This window comes from Prunus avium, chromosome 1 (genome assembly GCF_965620075.1).
Source record: "Prunus avium chromosome 1, drPruAviu1.hap1.1, whole genome shotgun sequence".
Classification (NCBI taxonomy): Eukaryota; Viridiplantae; Streptophyta; class Magnoliopsida; order Rosales; family Rosaceae; genus Prunus; species Prunus avium.
Genome location: NC_142284.1, coordinates 42,478,312 through 42,498,741, shown reverse-complemented (window position 1 = coordinate 42,498,741; position 20,430 = coordinate 42,478,312). Strand labels below are relative to the sequence as shown.

Sequence of the window (20,430 nt, the reverse complement as noted above, 5' to 3'; positions counted from 1 at the left end):
AGGCTCAATGATTCAAAGAAACCTTTTACCTTGGATTTTGCTTTGAAACTAAGGAGGAAATGGTAGCAGAGCATTATGCATGAAACTCACATTTCACCAACCAACTTAACCATAACTCTTCCTATAAATCTCAGCCTGCTTTAACATAGCTACCCCATTTAAGCTAAGTTAATAAGCTTAGCTTTCCTCATCCTCTGCTGCAAAATGTCTGGAGCCAATGTAAGAAGGCATGTACTTCTGGAGAAGAACAAAGTTTTGAAACAGAGAGAGAAGACAAGTAGCCCTAAACACCTCAAGAGAATCTACCCAATTGGGCTTCACAAGAGCACTTCATCTCTATCTCTATCTCTGTCATCATCTTTGTCATTGTCTCTGTCAGAAAACTCCTATGATTCTTCTCTCACTGATTCTAGCACACTGGATCAGAAGATTTCCGCGGCGCTCCGATTCATTGCACCAACTCAAAGAAGAGAATATAATTCCCCAGTGGCTAAAGTTGTCCAGCAGCAAATTAGTCAGGCGCAGGATACTAATGATGGGGAATTGAAGAGGTGCAATTGGATAACAAAGAACAGTGGTAAGTTTCATTGCTTCATCACACATTGCAGAAAACTTTGATTTCTCGTTTTCATGCTTTGACAAAGCCACATCTTAATTACCAGGCAACCAAAGAGAAAAAAGGGAAGAACAAAAAAATGGTCATCGCAGTTGGTATGAGGAATCTAAAGAAAATGATAGTACACATAAATAAACAAAAGAAAAAGTCATCAAGTTTCCATCACAACCAACTGGTTGACATTTCAACAAAGTTACAATAAACAGTATAAGAAACTCTTTTTGGTTTTGCTGGAGTAAATAGAATAATTCTATGCAGACATGCATTGATCGTAAAATTTTATTATGTTATGCAGATAAAGTTTATGTAGCGTTTCACGACGAATGCTGGGGAGTTCCAGCGTACGATGACAAGTAAGTCCTTTGGAGCTTTTAATTCCCCATAATTTATATGGACTTTTAAGCCAACTATTTAGTGTTAATTAATTATCTGCTGCATACAGTCAATTGTTTGAGCTGCTTGCATTGTCTGGTATGTTGATGGACCACAACTGGACTGAAATTGTCAAAAGAAGGGAGCTCTTCAGGTAACCTCTTTTCTACCAGAAAAACTTGTGTGGAACGGGAACAACACTGTTTTGCCATCCCCAACCAATCATGGTATGAAAAGTGAAATAGTTAGAGATATTTAGTCATATACTCATTCTTAGCACTAAAACTATAAATAAACCCTACACCATTTAATTTCTATAAACAAACTCAAAAAATGATAGATGACCCTATTGAATTTAATTTTGATTATTAAATTACTTTGATGCCCTATTAAGTGTTTTGGGTTTTTTCTATGAGGTTTTAGGGTTGGGTTTGTTTTAAGAAATCAATGACAATTTTGTAATTTAAAAGAAGTTAAAAGCCTTTTTGTTATGTTGTACATGAGCTTTGAGTGTGTTTCTAAAGTCCATTTCATATAGGGTTTTTTAAAAAAAATTTGGGCTCCTATATTGGGTATAATAGTGAATCTCCCAAATAGTTATCATACTTGGCATATCGTGATTGACTTGTGCTATCTATGTTTCACGCATGTGTTTCTCCTATTCTACCCATCCGACTAATTTATGAAACTTTGTATCAAAACATGGTTGAATTAGCTTATGATTTAGGTTGTAACTCAGGGAAGCCTTTTTCGGATTTGATCCAAACAAAGTTGCCAAAATGGGGGAGAACGAGATCGCAGAGATAGCCTCCAACAAGGCAATAATGTTGGCAGAGTGCAAAGTGAGGTGCATAATAGACAATGCCAAATGCATATTGAAGGCAAGCTAGAAACTTAACAAATTAAAAGCTGATATCAATTAAAGTTTGGTTGCCCCATTGCACCTGATATATCTTAATTAATTTATCAAAAACAAATGCAGATTGTGAGGGAATGTGGCTCTTTTAGCAGCTACATGTGGGGTTCTGTGAACCACAAACCAGTCATCAACAGATTCAGATATCCAAGAAATGTTCCTCTGAGGAGCCCCAAAGCAGAAGCCATGAGCAAGGATTTGATCAAGCGAGGGTTTCGATATGTTGGGCCAGTCATTGTGTATTCCTTCATGCAAGCTGCAGGGTTGACCATTGATCATCTTGTGGATTGTTATCGATACAGTGAATGTGTGAGCCTTGCAGAAAGACCTTGGAGACATATCTAATCTATTTAATTAACATCATGAAAATATTTGTATCAAATGTTCTTTAGAAACTTCATTTTGTTTAATGTAATAAATTAATATTTGGCTTCCATATGTAGCTCTATGGTGGTGACTAATATTTTTAAGTTATGCAGAAATGGAATAGCATCCAAGTTGAATTCTACAGCTCTTCTTTGCCTTTTTTATGTTTCTTGGTGCAACGCATGAATCATATTAAAGAGAATGACAAGCGTTGCTCTGTTTTATATTTTTTTTAAAAAAAATTCAAGCAATATTGGAGAATGGGGGATTCAAACGCATAACCTCGAGTGCTGAGTAACTGCTCTTAAACACTTGAGTTATCATTGGTTCATAAGGTTACAACATTTAGTAAATTACTCAATGGACTGGAATCTGCAAGATTTTGACATGGCCCAACCTAATGAATGGACTTGCTTTCATCACTAGACCAATTGATCCTAAGGCCAGCCTATCTTGGCCATAATGAAGACCAGTGGATCCATAATACTTGTGTTTACCCAGCAATGCTGGTGTTTCAAATTCTGCTTTCAACAAAAGGAGATCTATAATATGTTAAAAAGAAGCATGCACTCAAGTCAAAAGCTGTGCTTTTTTAATCATTGGCAGCAATTGAAATTGATGGCTCCTACTTTCCATTCAATTGAGCCTTCTGATTCTCTCATGTACTTAAAGCCCTAAACAATATGATTAGTGCAAACAGTTTGTATTAGCAGAGTCAAATTGACCAGTCATTGCAATTTGCAAAATGCTTTGCTTCAAATTGTTGTAGTGACACTGAGAGAAGGGGACAACAGGACAACTCTGAGTTTCACGTTTTGTCTGTCTCTGCTCAACTTGTTAATTGCATCATTTTGTCTTGCATCGTAAACCATTAGTGACAGAGGACCCCAGCCCCAACCCCACACCAGAGACAAGTGGCAATCTACAATGCAAAGCTGCTCATGTTCAAGATTAGGCTGCCACGTTGGTTCATTGCAGTCTCCGTCCACCTCCCAATGAATTTTTCACACTAATTAATCTATCATTAATATCAATTCATGTGTGCTCTGATGGACGGAGACATACAACACAACAATTTCCGTCAGCTAAAATGGCAAGGCCTTTGACTGCCCACAGAGATTGTTAGTTGCACCAAATCTCAATGCCTATCTTCTTTGTAGATAAAGTCCAAATCCAAAATGAACCCTTGTTAAGAGTGAAAGATTGAAAGTGAAAACCCACCACTAATGAGATATAAGTTGTAATTAAGAGTGAAAGATTGTTACCGCCCATCTTCAAGCAATGGTTGAATTGAACACAAAATCTCGGGCACAAGAATAACTACTCTTTAACTACATGTTACTTACAAGTCCCTTACACATAGCATGAAATTTCAATGCATCAATTAAAAATACCCAATGTCAAAATTGCTCTGCATCACAAAGAACGCAAAAGAATCTCAAGATTGCAGGTGTGGAAAACCCGCGGAGATGGGTTGACGCAAACAGCGGGCAAAACAGTCTGCTGACAAGCAAAGTTGAAACGCCAGTGCTTGAAATTATTTCAGTCGAAATCCAATGGGTCGTGGGACCTTTGACATGCGATGTTTCTTGGTGGGTTGCTAATATCTATTCTGCTTTCCATGTCAGCATCGACAAAATTTCTCTGTATATCTTCTTGTATATAGTTTCATTTCAACAACCATGATATAATCAATAGTCGTGTCGTTTTCAGAATTCATTAATTTATAGAAGTTATGAACATGATTTAATCCCTCAAATTCAGAAACGTCGAGAACAATAATGGACCCCATATTAATCTGTGGATGGCGGACTGATGTTTTTTAACACAAACGTACGTCATGCGGAACATACCAAAGAATAACGTGGATTTTTTAGGTTTATACAAGCAAATATCATGGAAGGGGATTCAAAAACACAACCTAATGTGGAGGGGCAATCCGCAGAATAACTATTTTTAACCGCTTAAACTACAAAACCCCAAACACAAATGGTGGAACTCAAGCAAGGGCACAAAGAGAAGGAATATTTATCACTGAAAATGACATAAATCGCGATTTATGGCCATCTCCAGTCATAGGCTATAAGCCAAATATAACTCTCAAATAATGCAAAATCCGTCTCTAGCCATGGGCTAAAAAAAAATTTGGCTTCAGCCCTCCAACTAAGCCAAATGTAACCCAGCTTTGGTCAAGGCTAAATTTTTTCGTGGGCTCAACGCATGTGCTTTACAAGAGAAGAAAGTATCATACATAGGCAAAAGCACGAAACATCTCGTGCAACTGCAGATCCAACAGCCCATATTAAAGGCGCGTTATCGATGACGTCAGCTAGGCGTTAAGTTTTTATTTTTATCTTTAATAACCTTTTAAAATGTTTTTAAATTCATTTTTAAAAAATATATATATATATATATATAATTGGTTTCTGATTGAAAAGTTATTATTTATTTATTTATTTAAAATCTTTATAAATGTTTTAAAATTATTTTGTTTTAAAAAATATATATAAATTAAAAAATATTGTCTCTAAATTATAGTTTAATTAAAATAAACAATAGATAGTTGTGGAATATATGAATGTTGTACCATAGTTTTTCTTTAAAATAATAAAATATAAAGGGCCTAAAATATAACCATGCATAACTAGAAATGAAAATTTTTAGCATGCACTATTCTTTAAAAAATTAATGTTTTGAAAGGCTAAATTTTTAGACCTAACTACATTTAGCCATATGACTGGAGATGACCTAAGTAAAGATGAGGCAGATTTTTGGTACCAAAAAAAGATGAGGCAGATTTTCAACAATAATGATTAACTGATGGATGTCTCAGTCCACTCACATTCCAAATTTCCGGCTTGGAAAGGACCGTACGCTACAGCTAAAGATCAAATGCATAAAACACCAACTTCTTCAATAAAATGGAAACAAATAAACAAGTACTAACTTGAAACAAAGGGAAGAAACAGAGTTCACTATTTACATAATCTTCTTTTCTTGATTTCATTCTACATATTATTTATCAAACAAGTCATAACGAGTGAAAAAAAAAAAAACCCGAAAACTAAAAAAAGGAACGAAAGAAATCAAAACAAAAAGTAAAACAAGAAATACAACCAATTCTACTCAGCTCCTCACTCAGCTGATGCCAAGAATATTTACAGCGGTTCCTCCTACAGTCACTCATCACTACAACACCTTCCAGGGGGAAAACCACAGACCAAATCTGTCTTAGCAAAGTAATAATACTTCACTCCCAGAACCTCCTAATCTTATTGTTCGTCTTCAGTCATGTCTATCGACTATCATAGCACACCCACACATTGCTGCCTCAATCTCAAAACTGGCACGACGTGCCAAGCCTCTGTCTCTGCCTCTGACCTAGGGTAATAGATTTGCGTTTAGCAAACGCCGGGTACATCAGATCTTGAAACTTCTCTAGAAACCAGATCCAATCGTCCTCACTCATGTCAGCCAGCTTCACAAAGCTCATGCTTGCAGGAAGCTGCTCATTTGCACTCCTGTGTCCAGATGATGTATTCGCCATGTATCCATTTTCTGCTCTTGTTCCTGTATATTTCAGGTGGCTCTTCTCACCCAAAACTGTATTCTTCAGCGACATTGAAAGCTTTGAAACACTTGGGACCCTTTCAGGGGATCGCAGACTTGCTAATGCCTCTTGCTCTTCCACTTCACTGTCCTCTTCCTCCTCAATGCTTTCTTCCAGTTTAGAGAGAGGAGAGCGGCCATGCCCACTGCCATTTCCAAATTGAAAGGGTGTCCTGCTCACATAATCATCTGCTGCAAGCTTTAAAGTATAGTCTAACTCTGCGTCCTCGCAGTCTATGTCAAATAGGAACTCCTGATCTCCCACCAAATCAGCCTTGGGGGACAAGGCCTCCCTCTCAGCTAGCATCCTCCTCACCTCCATACAAATTACCTCAAGCTCACTGGGTTCCTCCTCCCCGCTACGAAATTCTCTACTCATCATTTCACCTATTTCAGCCAGACAGAGACCATATGCAGCAGACTCCTTCAGGAAAATGGTGCAGAGAACCAAAACCCTGAGACAAGCCTCTCGAATCATGGGAAGCTCCCTTCGCAGCATTTCACAATCCTCATACGGATCAAGTTTTTCTATGTACTCAAGCTCATCATCTGAAAATGGAATAGAAGCCTGAGGCCAATGAATCCACTCAAAGTAGGGGTCCTCCAATGTTTCTGGCAAACAAAGGCCGTGGTCAATCGGAATGAGCTCCACTTGACCAAACATCCCGACACCATCAAGTTTCCTAACTAAAAGATTCCCTGCATGCCTGTCTGTGTTAAAAATCCTAATGTCTAATATCCCTATACGATGCACAGAAGCTACTGGAAAGCTGGAGGTCCCATGATCACTAGCATCAAAATCGTGTTGTATGAATTGCTGGCAAGATGCTATCTTGCTAACCAGCTTCCTCTGGGGAGTCTTGTTCCCATTCACCCCGTCATTTATGTTGAAGATTGAGTGAGTGATCTTCACCAAGGCAGTGGGAGGCACATTTGCAAAGTGATCTTTGTCAAGCAGGAAAGCTGCGACTTCTCTGAACCCAGTCTCTCCAACCCGTACCGAACGCTTCAAACCTGGTTGCCCAAGAGCCTTACCAACAAAGCCTTTTGGGTTATTAGGCGCAAAAGGTTCTTCATCAGTTGGCTTCACTATTGCAACACTCTCACCTCTGCTGTTCCTAAAATAGTATGCACCTCCAAGTCCACTATGAACAGGAATTGGATCAACCCCCATCTTAATGGCCTTGACCATGTCCTTGACAACTTGCGTTGTTCTAGCAAACCGATCTGAATTCCCTAGTATCTCTATAGGGCCACTCCGATCTCTTTGCTGTAGATCCCTCCCAGTGGGCGAGAGGCATGGAGTTGATGAACTTCTATGCATAAGGTTCCTTGTGAGAAGAAGAGGGGAATCATTCCGAACTGCACTAAGATCATTCTTCAACACTAGGTCCCCAAATGTCAGAGAGCTCTCATCGGTTGGGACATTGAGAGCAATTTGCAATCTTCTCTTCACAGTATGGACATTATCACTGCGATCTAATTCCATCCCGAAGACACACCCAGTTTCTGTTTGCACAAAAACTCGCCTCCTGCCAGTGGACTGCTTCCCTTCCATTCTCTTGCTTCCATGATACTCCCCACTGAGTGGGTTGCTAAATAATGCGACTGCCATCTGGGTCTGCACTGGGCTGTCCAGTTTACGCGACATTAAGCAAGGAGAGGAAGTGAAAGTTTGGGCGGCCAGCAAAAGAGGTGGCAGTAGAAGAGAGCTTCTCCCCTCCCCAAAAGTTGCCAAGCTCCCAAGCGGCCGAAGACAGAAAGTGTAGAAAAATCGATTCCAAAACGATCATTAATCCATGAAAAGAAGGAATTTCAAATCCCACGAAGATTCTCAGAGCAAAACAACCATGAGAAATGAATGGGGACAGAGAAGGTATGCTCTAGCTCAATGCTACATTCAGTGAGAAGCCACTGCCATGCTACAAGAAAATAAAGAATCTGCAACAAAATGTAACAGTCGGATATTAAATCAATTACTTTTCCATGGATTAGAAGATCTTATAGAAGAAAGCGTGGGTCAAATACAGAGAGCAGTTCACTTAATTGAACTTCAAATAAATTAACATAATAAATTCAATATATTAACCTGTAAACAAATTCAATATATATACTAATTCATTGATTTACTGCCACGATGCATAGCACCAAATGCAGAAATTATAGATATTAATGCACTCTGCAGTTTCAGATGAAAGAAATATTCTTCGAAATTTCGATCATTCACATAGACTATTGACCGACTTCATTTCGAAACCCCCTCAATAACTAATCAGTATGGAAACGGAACACACTTCAAATTCGAGTCACTGAAACTGAAACTAATTCCTATAAACAATCTTGCATTTTTCCCCAAAATCAAGAACACTGAAACCTAAAATGCATCTAATTCGATCTACGAGTAGTAGAATATCAACAATAAGAGATAAAATTGACGATAACAAGATAAGCATGAACGGGAACCGACAATGAAGAACAAAATCTGAACATTGCTGAGCTACAAAAGAGATTAATCGGAGGCACCGACTCACCGGAATGTAAGATCTGGACGAGTTAACAACCGAAACGCTCCGAAACGACGAAACGAACACGGCCGTTAAAACTACGACGAAAGAACCTCGAGCCCCTTTCAAATACGACTGAGAATCAAAGGCTCAATGAACCGAGACGCAATAGGGTGTGATGGGAGAGAGTTGTCCGAGTTGACTCACAAAACCCTCTCGAGTTTTCTTCGTCTTCTTCTTCTTGCTCTCTGAGTCTGTGTCTTTGTGCTTGCTTTCTCTCTATCTCTCTCGAAGCAGTCTCTGGTCCCTTGGTCCGTCCTTTAACTCAGCGCGTAAAGTCGGGTTAAGAAACTAACCCTGGTTAGAAGATGATCACCCTATCTCTCTCTCTCTCTCTCTTGCTTCTGTTTATTTGATTCGAAGACTCTAGAACACGAAATCTGGGCCGCTTGATCGGCAGACTCCTGGGGAGTCGTGAGCCGTGCGATGCAATTGGTCTTCGCGATCGTGCTGGCGAGTAATGTGTGATGGTGACGTGGAGATAAGGGACTGGGCCATGACATGGCACTTGTCACCGTCAAATTGGTCGTGGGAGTTATTTTTTTCGTTTTTCATACTTTTATTTTTAAAGTAATTAAATTTAGTTTTTACAGTTTCTATGCCGATCTAATCGACGAATATCTCGAGCCCACACATGACAAAACAGTTGTATTTTCACTTAATTCACCCTGGACCGTGCATGTGAAAAATCGACACTACCCCTGGCAAATGGAGAGAGTAACAAAGTTTGGCTGCTGCTGCATCATCGGGGAAACTAGTGGGGCCTAGTAAGACTGTACGACTGTTGTTTTTGGAGTGGGCAAATCGTACGGTTTGAAGTGACTCACAGATTTCTTTCCTTTTTATTCTTTGTGGTCCGACGACTCAGAAAATATATAGATTGGGCGTTGAGGAAAGTTATGAAGCAGGCGATAGGTTTTGCCACTAAGATTATAGAAAATAAAAAATAAAAAATGATGGCAAATGCATGCACCTATCTCAAAGAAAAATACATGGTTTTGTCACCAACTAATATATCAAATTGCCATGTACGCATGGAATGACAAAAATTAAAGATTAAAGTATTTATTAAATTCATGACTCAAAGAGATATATCAAAAATAATATACTTGATCTAAAATATTATTTTAATATTTTTCCAGTCATGAATCTCACTATCTTTTACTTTCTTTTCAAATTTTATGCATCATATGGGCCGCATTTGGTTTTAAAAATATAATAAATTAATATAATATTTGGCATTTCGAGTGGAGTTAAAATTTTTCTAAAGTGTCAAATTGCCATATAAGCCATCAAATTTAACATTTTGCATATGACATCTCCAAATTTTCCTTTCTGCGATTTTAATGAGTTACTTTTGCATATGTGCATATTATATTCATGCCGCAAATCTTTTTTAAGATTAAGCTATTGTTTATGGCTGTCACGTTAGTTTTCGGATAGTTTCATCCTATTTATTATATACTCATATGGTGCTTCTATTTTTTAATAAAGCATCTTTTCCAAAATAAAATAAAATAGTCTTTAAAGATGAATGACTCCTTACAAGTTATATGTAATGAGCCAAGCGGTGTTCTATTCTAATATTTAACATGATATTTATGACATTTTCTTATAACAAAAACAAGAAAACTCAAAAGAGCTGAATGAGAAGATATACACGAATTATTCCACAACCCTATCGATCAATTACTACTTTAAATAAAAAAATTATTAGCAATAGTTATCATTCTTTTTAGGAAGAATAACTTTGCACGCAAGTGTGCAAATTTCATTTGTGGTTTAGCATTGTCAACCAAATTTTCCATCGCATGCATTATATTGATCTTAATTAGTACGTTGGGTTATAGTCATAATCAATTCAAAATTGCTGTCTTTATTTGCAATTTGGCAAATATGCAAAACCTGACAATCCTTGGTGAGGTTAGAGGAGTTTTGACAACTTAAATTGTTGTTGAAGTGGGAATTTTTTGTTGTTGTTGTCATTAATCATTTAATCATTTTAATTTAAAGTTAAAATACGGTACCACTATGTTTAGTTGTTTAATCACTCTATTCCGAAAGGGTGCAATTTATTGACCAGTGCATGTGATGCTTAGTTACCTTACCCCTACCCGACCCGTGCCATCACTAAGTTTAATGGCTGGTTTGATAGAGTAGAAATTAAAAACATTGAATAATGATTTTGTAGTTTATATATTGCATTTCTTTAATAAATAAATATCTAGATTTGAAGGATCATTAAATCAAGGAACTGATCAATATATTTTAATATATTTCTTGCTAGAAGACTAATTCTCAGATATCATCTTAGTGGGATGGAATATCAAAGATTTTTTGATCATCTTCTTAACTGGATAAGGACAAAGATTTTTGAAATTTTTTATTTTAAAAAGTACAAATTACGTTTTCACTCCACTTGGACCAACGACGGTGATATTAGAGCAACATTAAATCAAGCAATAAGACACTTAACCTAGGTAGGGCAGGTTTGCATTATCATTAAGCAGAATAAATTAATATTAAGCAATGAGGCCGGCCTGGCCCTATACAAAATTTTGACCGAATAGAGATACGATGTTTACAAGATATTTTTACGATGAATTAATATATTTGCGATAAAGTTATATTATAGAAATGAAGTTATGATCTGTTTACTAATCAGAAATTGGAATTCGAATTGAATTCCGCTTATAAAAAATTCATGCATTTACTTCACATCAAGAAATTAAAATGTAAGTAGAGCCCACACAAAATTAGGAATTGAATTCCTGACTTTGGAGGAATTCAATTATTAGGTGGGAGATGGTATTTTAATTACTAGAGAATTCACAAATTAGGAATTCGTCTTTTTTACCCATTATATCCTCAGACAATTTTCAAAATTCCAAATATATCATCTACTTTAACCCAACAATGAAGACATTTTAATAATTAATACCACTTCTACCCCAATTCTATATGATTTAGTAAACAACTTCAATAGGAATCCAGAATCTAACTCCCCTTAATTTATATGGTTTAGTAAACAACTTCATTAGAAATCCGGAATCTAATTCTCCTCAATCAAACTCCTCCTCAATTCAATTCTTTGTAATTCAATTACGGATTAGTAAATATGCCATTAGTCACAATTAGATATTAAACTCATCGTATATATTTTGTCATCGTTGTTATTCACGTAAGTTGTATATGATCCTCTGCACCAAATTAAGTTGAGACAAATACTACTAAACTAAATGATAGTTGTTCCGTTTCATCTAAAACTTGCAGAGACTAAAGCGAAAGAGCTGACTCAGCTTTCTTTTTAATGGTTACAAAATTCCTCTCCGCCTCAGCCAAATCCCCCAAAGACTGCACTCTATCTACACGTGATGGTGACTATGAACCTAATGATTACTATAATATCCGACCTGTCGATATTATCCTACCACCACCTGTTTTTTTTTCTTTGTCGTTTTTAGTTTAAATTTTAATTTTAATACAAGTTGTGATATTATCCGGCATCGTAATTTCTACTCACTTTTTATGCATCCTTCTACCATACTCAGATTTTTTGTAATAATATAAAGTTATATCACTAAGCAAATAATTAGTTGGTGAACAATCACGACTCTTAACGTCTTTAATATCACTATATATCCTGAATTCGAGTCCTAATATTTATGTAATGTGTGTGAATTTAGTATTCTTTGGCTCCTCTCAATAAAAAAAGTCCTTTAAAAAAAAAAACACCATATATTTAAGATGTTATAAGTGATGGGTCAAAATATGAAATTGTTCAAATAATTAATGTAATTATTCATACGAAGTTATTTGAATAATTAATGTAATGAGTGACACATGATGTTTGGTCAATATAATTCACCGTTGAAAAAACTTTGAGAATCTATTTGTTTAAGTTTGGATTCAGAAGCTTTGAATGCTGAAAATTTTCTGATACCCCCTGTCACACCTTTAGTTTTTAGTGCATGTATTTTTCTGCCACGTTCATTGGGCCAAATTTTCTCCATCCCTTCGATAATGAAAATGAAAACCCATAAATAAGCCATAACGTGAGCCACACCGGTTAGCCAGCGACCCCATACATTGGATTGGATTGGATTAACGGTAGGTATCTGTGTATACCCTAAACAAATACAACAGACAAATCCCAGTCAATAGCATCCTGCCACGTCGTACTGCCCATATTCTCCAGTTTTATCCCCGGCAAGTGGCGTCATCTGAGTGGTTCAGCAGTGTCACCGTCTACGAGGGCAGTTTTCCGGTGGGCGGTGAAGGGGAGGGCACATGGATTTATTTGGCTTTATGGGTCAGAGAGACAGACACACAGTCTTTGTTTTTTTATATTCAGAGTCCGCATTTTTAGAGCGAGTTGGGTGGTGCTGTCTATATTATCATATACGTTGCACGTGAATGAACCTTCGTGCACACGAGGATGCTTCATCCAATCTTCAAGACTTGTCTTGGGATATATATGTGAGTTTGAATTTGGCTACACATGCTACCATGGTATATGATATCCATGTCTACTTTTGTAATCTTATTAGACTGATATGGCTTGCCACGTAGTGAAGCTTTATTGGTTGTATAGAATTTGAGACCACATTATTCCATTCAACTGAGTAATTATACATGAATAAAAACAAGGTAAATTATACAAATGGTAAAACATAAAATAGGCAGTTCCAAGATTATAGGGATTGATTGAGATAATGAAGCAATCACACTTGAATGGCTACAGACTGCCGTGACTTTGTGGGGAGTGTCTTGCATATTCATTGGCTGATGGGTAGGATGCTCTTCAGAGAGCAAAGGGCAAAAACAAGCTTAAACCTACCAAATTAAAAAATCATATGGCCCAAGGACCATTTCGGTCAAAAATCGTTTATTTGAGCTGAAAATATTAGTTAGAGAACCAAAATGGAACTCGGGCACCCTGGACCATTTAGGTCAAAGAACTTTTATTGGAAATTAAAAAAAATAATAATTTGAGAACTATAATGGAACTTGAGCATAAGTCGATGGACCATTTTTGGTAATTAAAAAAAAACATTTCTTATATTTGGGACCATGATTAGGGCCCCACTCCACTCCCTTTGCAAGAGGGGCCAATCCTATGATTTTATTCCATTTTGAAGTTTGGGGAAAATATGATGTACCGAATTTGTGTTATCAGCCCAAGGGAACAGTGGATTCGGCCCAAAAACAAAAATATCCCAGAAGAGAGAAGGCTTACTGGTAATAATTTGCATTTTGTTGGAGCTCATGACAAGTAACTTGACAATATTAAATTTCATCATCAAAACGACGACGTTCATTCATTCTCACTGAAGGTCCTGGGATGCAAGTTTGGTTTTGGTTTTGGTTTTGGTTTCGGTTTCCGTCTCGGTCGTAGAGCAGTATGGCGATACCCTGAACAAGGGGTGCATCAACACTGTTTACTTCGCGATGTTCATTGCTCATATTGCAGAGCACAACAGTTCTATTGAAGCGTCTTACATTGCGGTGTTGAGCCCTCTGGATCTCTTCGGAGAGACGGGACCAATTGGATTCCAGGCTCCGCATTGCAGGGGGTGGTGTAATGGGAGCCTCGCCTTCCTGCATGGTAGGGGCGAGTAGAAACTCAATGGATCGGAACCTCGCCGCTTCCGACAGCATCTGAATGATCACGATAAACCCTACGGCTTGGTAGGAATCGCGTGCCGGGAAGCACAACAGGCTGATGGCGTTAGATAGTTGATCGCGTCCCAGAGGGATTCGATCAATCATAAGTGTATTGTCATGTATATTTGCTGGTGGGTTATTATGGCCACGACCATGACGTGGTTCATTCTGTACTACTGCATCATGTGCAACTGCCGAAAGCCCGTGGTAGGTGCCGTCGAAACCCAGAGTAGGCATCCGAATGGTATTGCGGAATAAAACGTGGATTGGAGGCGGATTCTCACGAGCATTTTCTCGAAGAAAGTAGGATCGACCGCCTGCAGCATAACCCACCACGTAAGCGGTCACCACATCGATTGCCACCGTGATGGTATCTCCGGCATAGTTTGTGAGATCAATAAGAATAAAGCGCCGCTTGTCGGGCACATCTTCTCTTCGAGGCAGCACCGGTATACCATGTGCTGTGGGTCGTCCGGCTGTGAGTCGGAGCCGCAGATATTGTATTAAAATTTTGTATGTTTTGGGAGTTGAATTCATAGTGACGAAGGATTGTGTTGGTTCCATTCAGAAAATAGAGAGATTTAATCTTCATACAGTTTTCTAGATCTCTATTTTCTGAATGGAACGAATACACCGTGTATATCAGCTTTTATACAACAGTAGAGGGTAACAGCTTGGCTAACACCTACCTGACTAAAACTGGCTATGATGAGAATTAAAAAAGCTATGAAGACTTTCGGTTGTCTTTTTAAGATACAATTATATAAAGACTTTGAGTTGCTGCAGCCACCTTGTTGGACTTTGTCTCTCGACTCACATTAATATTTAGGGTTATCGATATTATACACCTCTAGGGTTTAGGATCGTTTTCAAAATGGGTCATCAAGTTTCAATTTTATCGATTTACACCGTTATAAAAATTGACATATCATGTGTAGACAATGTATGACTTTAATATAATGCTAATTTTAGGTAAAATGGTGTGATGCTATCTGGTCCTTGTTTAAGGAAACTTTGGCTTTTTGTATGAGAATAATTGAATGCTATAATGTGGTCCAAGACTAACACATCATTTGTGGTGTTTGTCATGGATTTTTTTTTCCTATTAGATGTATCATGGTGGTGAACTAGTAATGGGGAACTATTATGTCAATAGCAAAGTAGATTGGGTTGATTATTGTGACAATGATAGAATATCAATAATTGAGAGTAGAGATAGTATGGTAATGGAGTTAGGAAGTGATGGTTTGATTAGTTACTGGTATAGTATATCCCTCGTTATGGCAATGATGGTGAGCTAGTTAAGTTTAATGATGACCAAGATGTGATAGACATGCTAGTATTTGTGCCAGACACAAAGATGATAAACATATTCTTACAACATGAGATTGATGGTAATGCGGATTGGGTCGCGTTCTATTATCATATACGTTGAATGCGAATGAACCTTCATGCACACGAGGATGCTTCAACCAATCTTCAAGACTTGTCTTGGGGTATATATGTGAGTTTAGATTTATATACGGATACTACATGGTATATGGTATGGTATCCATAATCCATGTCTACTTTTGAAACATGGGGGGGCTTGTCCCGTGGTGAAGAGTCATATTCTTTCTTGGGAGTGGGATTTTGGATTCAGTCTAAACGGGTAGAACCATAGAAAATGAGGCCACAGTATTCCGTTCAACTGTTTTTGTTTTTTCTAAACGAAAATTGGTTTAGAAAAGGGAATGTTCTGGTGGTTGAGAGCATTATGAATAAGTTTTAAGCTTCTCTTGTCACTGTTATAGGGTATAGGGCAATAAAAAATGTGCTTAAAATAAGATGGTGCAGCTCAAGCCTTTTTCTATATGAATGCCCAAAAAATAATACTACCGCGTAGCCAAGGCAGGCCCATAAGATGTCTAGAGACTGCATGTTATAATGTAGATGAAGTTCTAGAATTCCATTGCCATTACCTCAATCTGAAGTTCTAGAATTCAAACAGCCAAATATAGATTCATTCATGAACACGTAGTTTGCAAGTGCTCATCAATTTCATTCGTTCACTCTTCATCTTTCATTAACAAAGACCACTGTTCACCAAAAACGAGTGAAAGCTTGTAGTTTGCGACTCTGTCACACTTTTTTACTTTCTGGTTACGTTTTTTTTTTTTTGGTCAATACTTTATGGTTACGTTGGTAAGTGGTAAGTTGGTGGGTTTAGAGTCTTTAGACTTGAGAGGGCGATGAAACCAACCAGCAACTCCAATCGATGCATATGGAGATATATATTTTGATTGAAAAACAGAAGCTTGCTTTATTTTATTATATTATTACACACGAGACGACTTGCACACCCTCTCAAAACGGATGAGTCAGCCAAGCAAAGGTACAAATTTAAAGACTCAAATAAGTTGAAGTAATACGTATTAGAGTTCATCATGTTCATAGGCATACATTCTCACTGCAGCTGCAGGTCCAGGAGGGTTGCAATTTCACTTTCGCTTTCGGTCGTAGAGCAGCATCGCGACACCCTGAACAAAGGGTGATTCAACACTGTTTATTTCGACTCGTGCATTTGAGATGTTGTGGACCGTAATACCCCTATGGAAGCGTGTTTGATTGGCCGCTACCCTCTGGATCTCTTCGGAGAGATCAGACCAATTGGTTTCAAGGCTCTCCAGTGAAAGGCCTCGCTTAAGGGGATCGTATTCTTCCTTCATGGTAGTGCGGACCAGTCCCTCAATTTGTCGGAACCTTGCCGCTTCCGAAAGCATTTGAATGATCACAACAAACCCTAAGGCTTGTTCCGGTTGTGATACCGCCGCCCGCAACAGCCCAATGGCCTCATCTAGTTGATAGCGTCCCAGAGGGATTTGCACAAGAACAGGTGTTTTCTCATCTATATGTGGGTCACGGTTACCAGCACGCCGACGTCGTACTACTTCTTCTGCACCGCTCGCAAGCCCGCTGTAGGTGCCGTTGAAGCGCAGAGTAGGAACCCGAGTGGTGCCGGGGAATAAGACGTGGATTGGAGGCCGATCGTCAGGAGCATTTTCTGCAAGAAAGTAGGATCGACCACCTGCAGCGTAACCCACCACGTAAGCGTTCACCACATCGATTGCCACCGTGATGGTATTGTTTTCAGAGTTTGTTAGATCAACAAGCAGAAAGCGCTGCGCATCCTTCACATCTTCTTTTCGTGGCAGCACCGGTATACCATGTGATGTGGGACGTCCGGCTGTGAGTCTGAGTCGCAGAGCGTCTATGAAGGTGCGGTATGTCTGCGGGGTTGCATTCCTGGTGGAGAAGACGAGTGCCATGTTAAAGCAAACAGAGAAACAACACACAAGAAAATGATGAGAAAGAAATTGAGATCTAGAAACTGTATGAAGATTAATTCTCTCTATTTTCTGAATGAATATGAATACACCACTATGTATCAGCTTTTATAACAGTAGAGAAAGTAACAGCTGGCTACACCCGTGGCTTATGATGATTAACAAGCAAGAATAAAGCAAATTGTAGCTAAAAATATCTTTGTTACTTGAGACTTGGAAGAAGCCAAAGTCTCAAATATGTCATGCATTGAAAAAGCTATGAAGACTTTGGGTTGCTGCAGTCGCCTTGTTGGACTTTGTCTCTCTAAACGAAACTGGTACTTTATCAACTTATGAATATCATATTTATTGTCGACAAGATATCATGGATAGATGAAGAGGATGTTTACCCACTTAAGACAAAACATATCATTGTCACAGCTTATATCTAGAAAGTATATTCAAAATATGTGGTTAAATTTGAAGCCGTCGATTCGTCGCGTGTGTGGGTAGGATGGTGGTTCTAATCCTAGTTGGATGGCAGCCTCTGTATGGTACGTACGTCATCTTGTTAATGTTTTGGGATTTGGGTTGTTGGTGTTGAAAGGGTTTTAGGTCGTATCGTAAAAGTGAGCCAAAGCACAAGATTGAAGAACACAACCTTGCTTTAATTTATTAAACATGACACGACTTGCATGCCTCTCAAAAAGGAAGAGTGAGCCAAAGCAAAGCAAACAACAGAGGTACAGTACAAAAGACATATGATGTATACAATACAACCAATTAAAATTCATCATGAAAATGAGGACGTCCAATCGATGGATATATAACAGAACCTTGATCTTTATTTTTTTATTACACACGACACGACGGAAGAGCCAGCCAAGCAAACAAACAGAGGTATTAATTAAATTTCATCATGATCAGGACGACGACGTCCAGGCACTCTCACAGGGTTGCAATTTCGGTTTCGGTTTTGGTTTTGGTTTTGGTGTCGGTCGTAGAGCAGGATCGCAACACCCCTAACAAAGGGTGAATCAACACTGTTTACTTGGACGCGGTCATTTCTGATATTGTGGAGCACAATAGTCCTATTGTTACGGAAGAGTGTTTCATCTTCAGGTACCCTCTGTATCTCTTCGGAGAGATCAGACCAATGGGTTTCCAGGCTCTCCATTGCTGGGCCTCGTATAAGGGGATCGTAGTCTTCCCGCATGGTAGTGCGGACTAGTCCCTCAATGGCTCGGAACCTTGCCGCTTCCGACAGCATCTGAATGATGACGATAAACCCTACGGCTTGGTCGGATTGGGATACCGCGTAGCGCAACAGGCTGATGGCGTTATCTAGTTCATTGCGTCCCAGAGGGATTCGCTGAAGAATAGGTGTATTCGTATGTATATTTGCCCCTGCTCGGTTACGAGCACGATCACGTGGTGTATTCCTTTGTACTGCATCTTGTGCAGCTCCTGCAAGCCCGCCGTAGGTGCCGTTGAAGTTCAGAGTAGGCATCGGAATGATACCATTGCCGAGGAATAAAGTGTGGATTGGAGGCGGATTGCCAGGAGCATTTTCTTGAAGAAAGTAGGATCGACCGCCAGCAGCATAACCAACCACGTAAGCGTTCACCACATCAATTGCCACCCTGATGGTATTGTTGTCAGAGTTTGTAAGATCAACAAGAACAAAGCGGTGCTCGTCGGGCACATCTTGTATTCGAGGCAGCACCTGTATACCATGTGATATGGTTCGTCCGCGCGCTGTGAGTCGGTTTCGAAGAGTTTCTATGAAGTCGCTGTATGCATGGGGGGTTGCATTCCTAGTGGAGAATGGTAGTACCATATTAAAGCAAACTGAAGAAAATGCAATAAACTGAGAAAGAATTGAGAGAGAAAAACTGTATGAAACTTAATTCTCTGTGTTTTCTGAATGTATGAATACAGTACTGTGTATCCCTAGCTTTTATACAACAGTAGAGAGAGAATAACAGCTGTCCAAAGCTGATTATGATGATTAAAAAAGGTGTGAAGACTTTGGGTTAATTTGTTTTATGATAGCGTATGAAGACTTTGGGTTGCTGCTCCCCGCCTTGTTCGTCTTTGTCTCTCGAATCATTAATATCCATATATTATAATTGCAGCCCATGTTCAAACGCAAGTCAAGTCATCCTAATTTAAAGTTTGAAGCTGGCTATCAAACTCGAGGGCATTTTCGGGTGGAAAAAAAGGGGCTCCCAAACTCAAGGCATGCGTTCCAAAGCCCTTTCCTTTCCGCAAATTAACTTTAAAACTAACCTCTAAGTCTAATCCAAACTGAGATTTAAGTTTGTGAGCTGGTGAGATTTGACAAGAAACTGAAAAGACGATAGTTGAATACTGTAAAAACCAAGTTGAAGATGGATAATTGGGCAATAACTCAACAAAATGAGTTGATGTTTTAGGTCGTATAGGTTATTGTACAAGATATTTGCATGTAGTGGTACCTTAGTCAAAAAAAAGTTTTATAATCAATGTGCAGTACTGCAGACAATATATGGTTAGGTGAAATGGTGTGAATATGCTACATGGTCTTTTTTTTTAATGAAATGGTGTGAATATGCTATATGGTCTTTTTTTTATTTTTTTTATTTAATGAAATGGTGTGAATATGATAAGAATATCTCCTAATGCAAGTTTGGTTTTGGTTTTGGTAGACATGCTTCAGTCTCCAGGCAAGCGATACAAAAGCAACAAAAAAAAAAGAAGAAAAAAAATATACGAAGCAGCAACTTGCTCTGTCATCGATGCCGACCACCGAGTCACCATGTGCTGCACGACCTATTCCACAGCAACCAGAAGTTCGAACTTCGTGTTGTGACCAGCAACCGGAGAGCCAACAAAGCTGGCGTCGAGGACTTTCCAGCCGCTGCCATTGTTGAGCTAACACATCCTTGTAAAAAATCAAATAAATTGAAAATCATTAAGGCATCTAATTGAAACCAACAAAATCAATGAACACGATACTTCAAGAAAGTACTA

The 20,430-nt window shown here is 38.6% G+C and overlaps 5 protein-coding genes across 5 annotated transcripts; 1 reads left to right on the top strand and 4 right to left on the bottom strand.

Annotated features, from left to right (window-relative positions):
* The first annotated feature begins 116 nt into the window (after positions 1-116).
* LOC110757734 (DNA glycosylase superfamily protein) lies at positions 117-2,414 on the top strand. The gene is made up of 5 exons (XM_021959437.2): positions 117-577; positions 912-969; positions 1,059-1,142; positions 1,728-1,869; positions 1,971-2,414. The coding sequence occupies exons 1-5, from the start codon at positions 205-207 to the stop codon at positions 2,247-2,249; spliced, it is 936 nt and encodes a 311-aa protein (XP_021815129.1). The 5' UTR covers positions 117-204; the 3' UTR covers positions 2,250-2,414.
* Positions 2,415-5,217: 2,803 nt separating this feature from the next.
* LOC110757705 (phosphatidylinositol 4-kinase gamma 7-like) lies at positions 5,218-8,695 on the bottom strand. Its single transcript, XM_021959405.2, has 2 exons — positions 8,411-8,695; positions 5,218-7,820 (listed from the first exon to the last, which is right to left on the bottom strand). The coding sequence occupies exon 2, from the start codon at positions 7,528-7,530 to the stop codon at positions 5,608-5,610; it is 1,923 nt and encodes a 640-aa protein (XP_021815097.1). The 5' UTR covers positions 7,531-7,820; positions 8,411-8,695; the 3' UTR covers positions 5,218-5,607.
* Positions 8,696-13,732: 5,037 nt separating this feature from the next.
* Positions 13,733-14,674, bottom strand: LOC110757808 (ribosome-inactivating protein bryodin II-like). The gene has a single exon (XM_021959537.2). The coding sequence runs from the start codon at positions 14,672-14,674 to the stop codon at positions 13,733-13,735; it is 942 nt and encodes a 313-aa protein (XP_021815229.2).
* Positions 14,675-16,376: 1,702 nt separating this feature from the next.
* Positions 16,377-17,516, bottom strand: LOC110757809 (ribosome-inactivating protein bryodin II-like). The gene has a single exon (XM_021959539.2). It carries the CDS (start codon positions 17,416-17,418, stop codon positions 16,591-16,593), a length of 828 nt encoding a protein of 275 aa, XP_021815231.1. The 5' UTR covers positions 17,419-17,516; the 3' UTR covers positions 16,377-16,590.
* A 678-nt stretch (positions 17,517-18,194) lies between these two features.
* Positions 18,195-19,341, bottom strand: LOC110757810 (ribosome-inactivating protein cucurmosin-like). The gene has a single exon (XM_021959540.2). The coding sequence runs from the start codon at positions 19,253-19,255 to the stop codon at positions 18,323-18,325; it is 933 nt and encodes a 310-aa protein (XP_021815232.1). The 5' UTR covers positions 19,256-19,341; the 3' UTR covers positions 18,195-18,322.
* Positions 19,342-20,430: the final 1,089 nt, after the last annotated feature.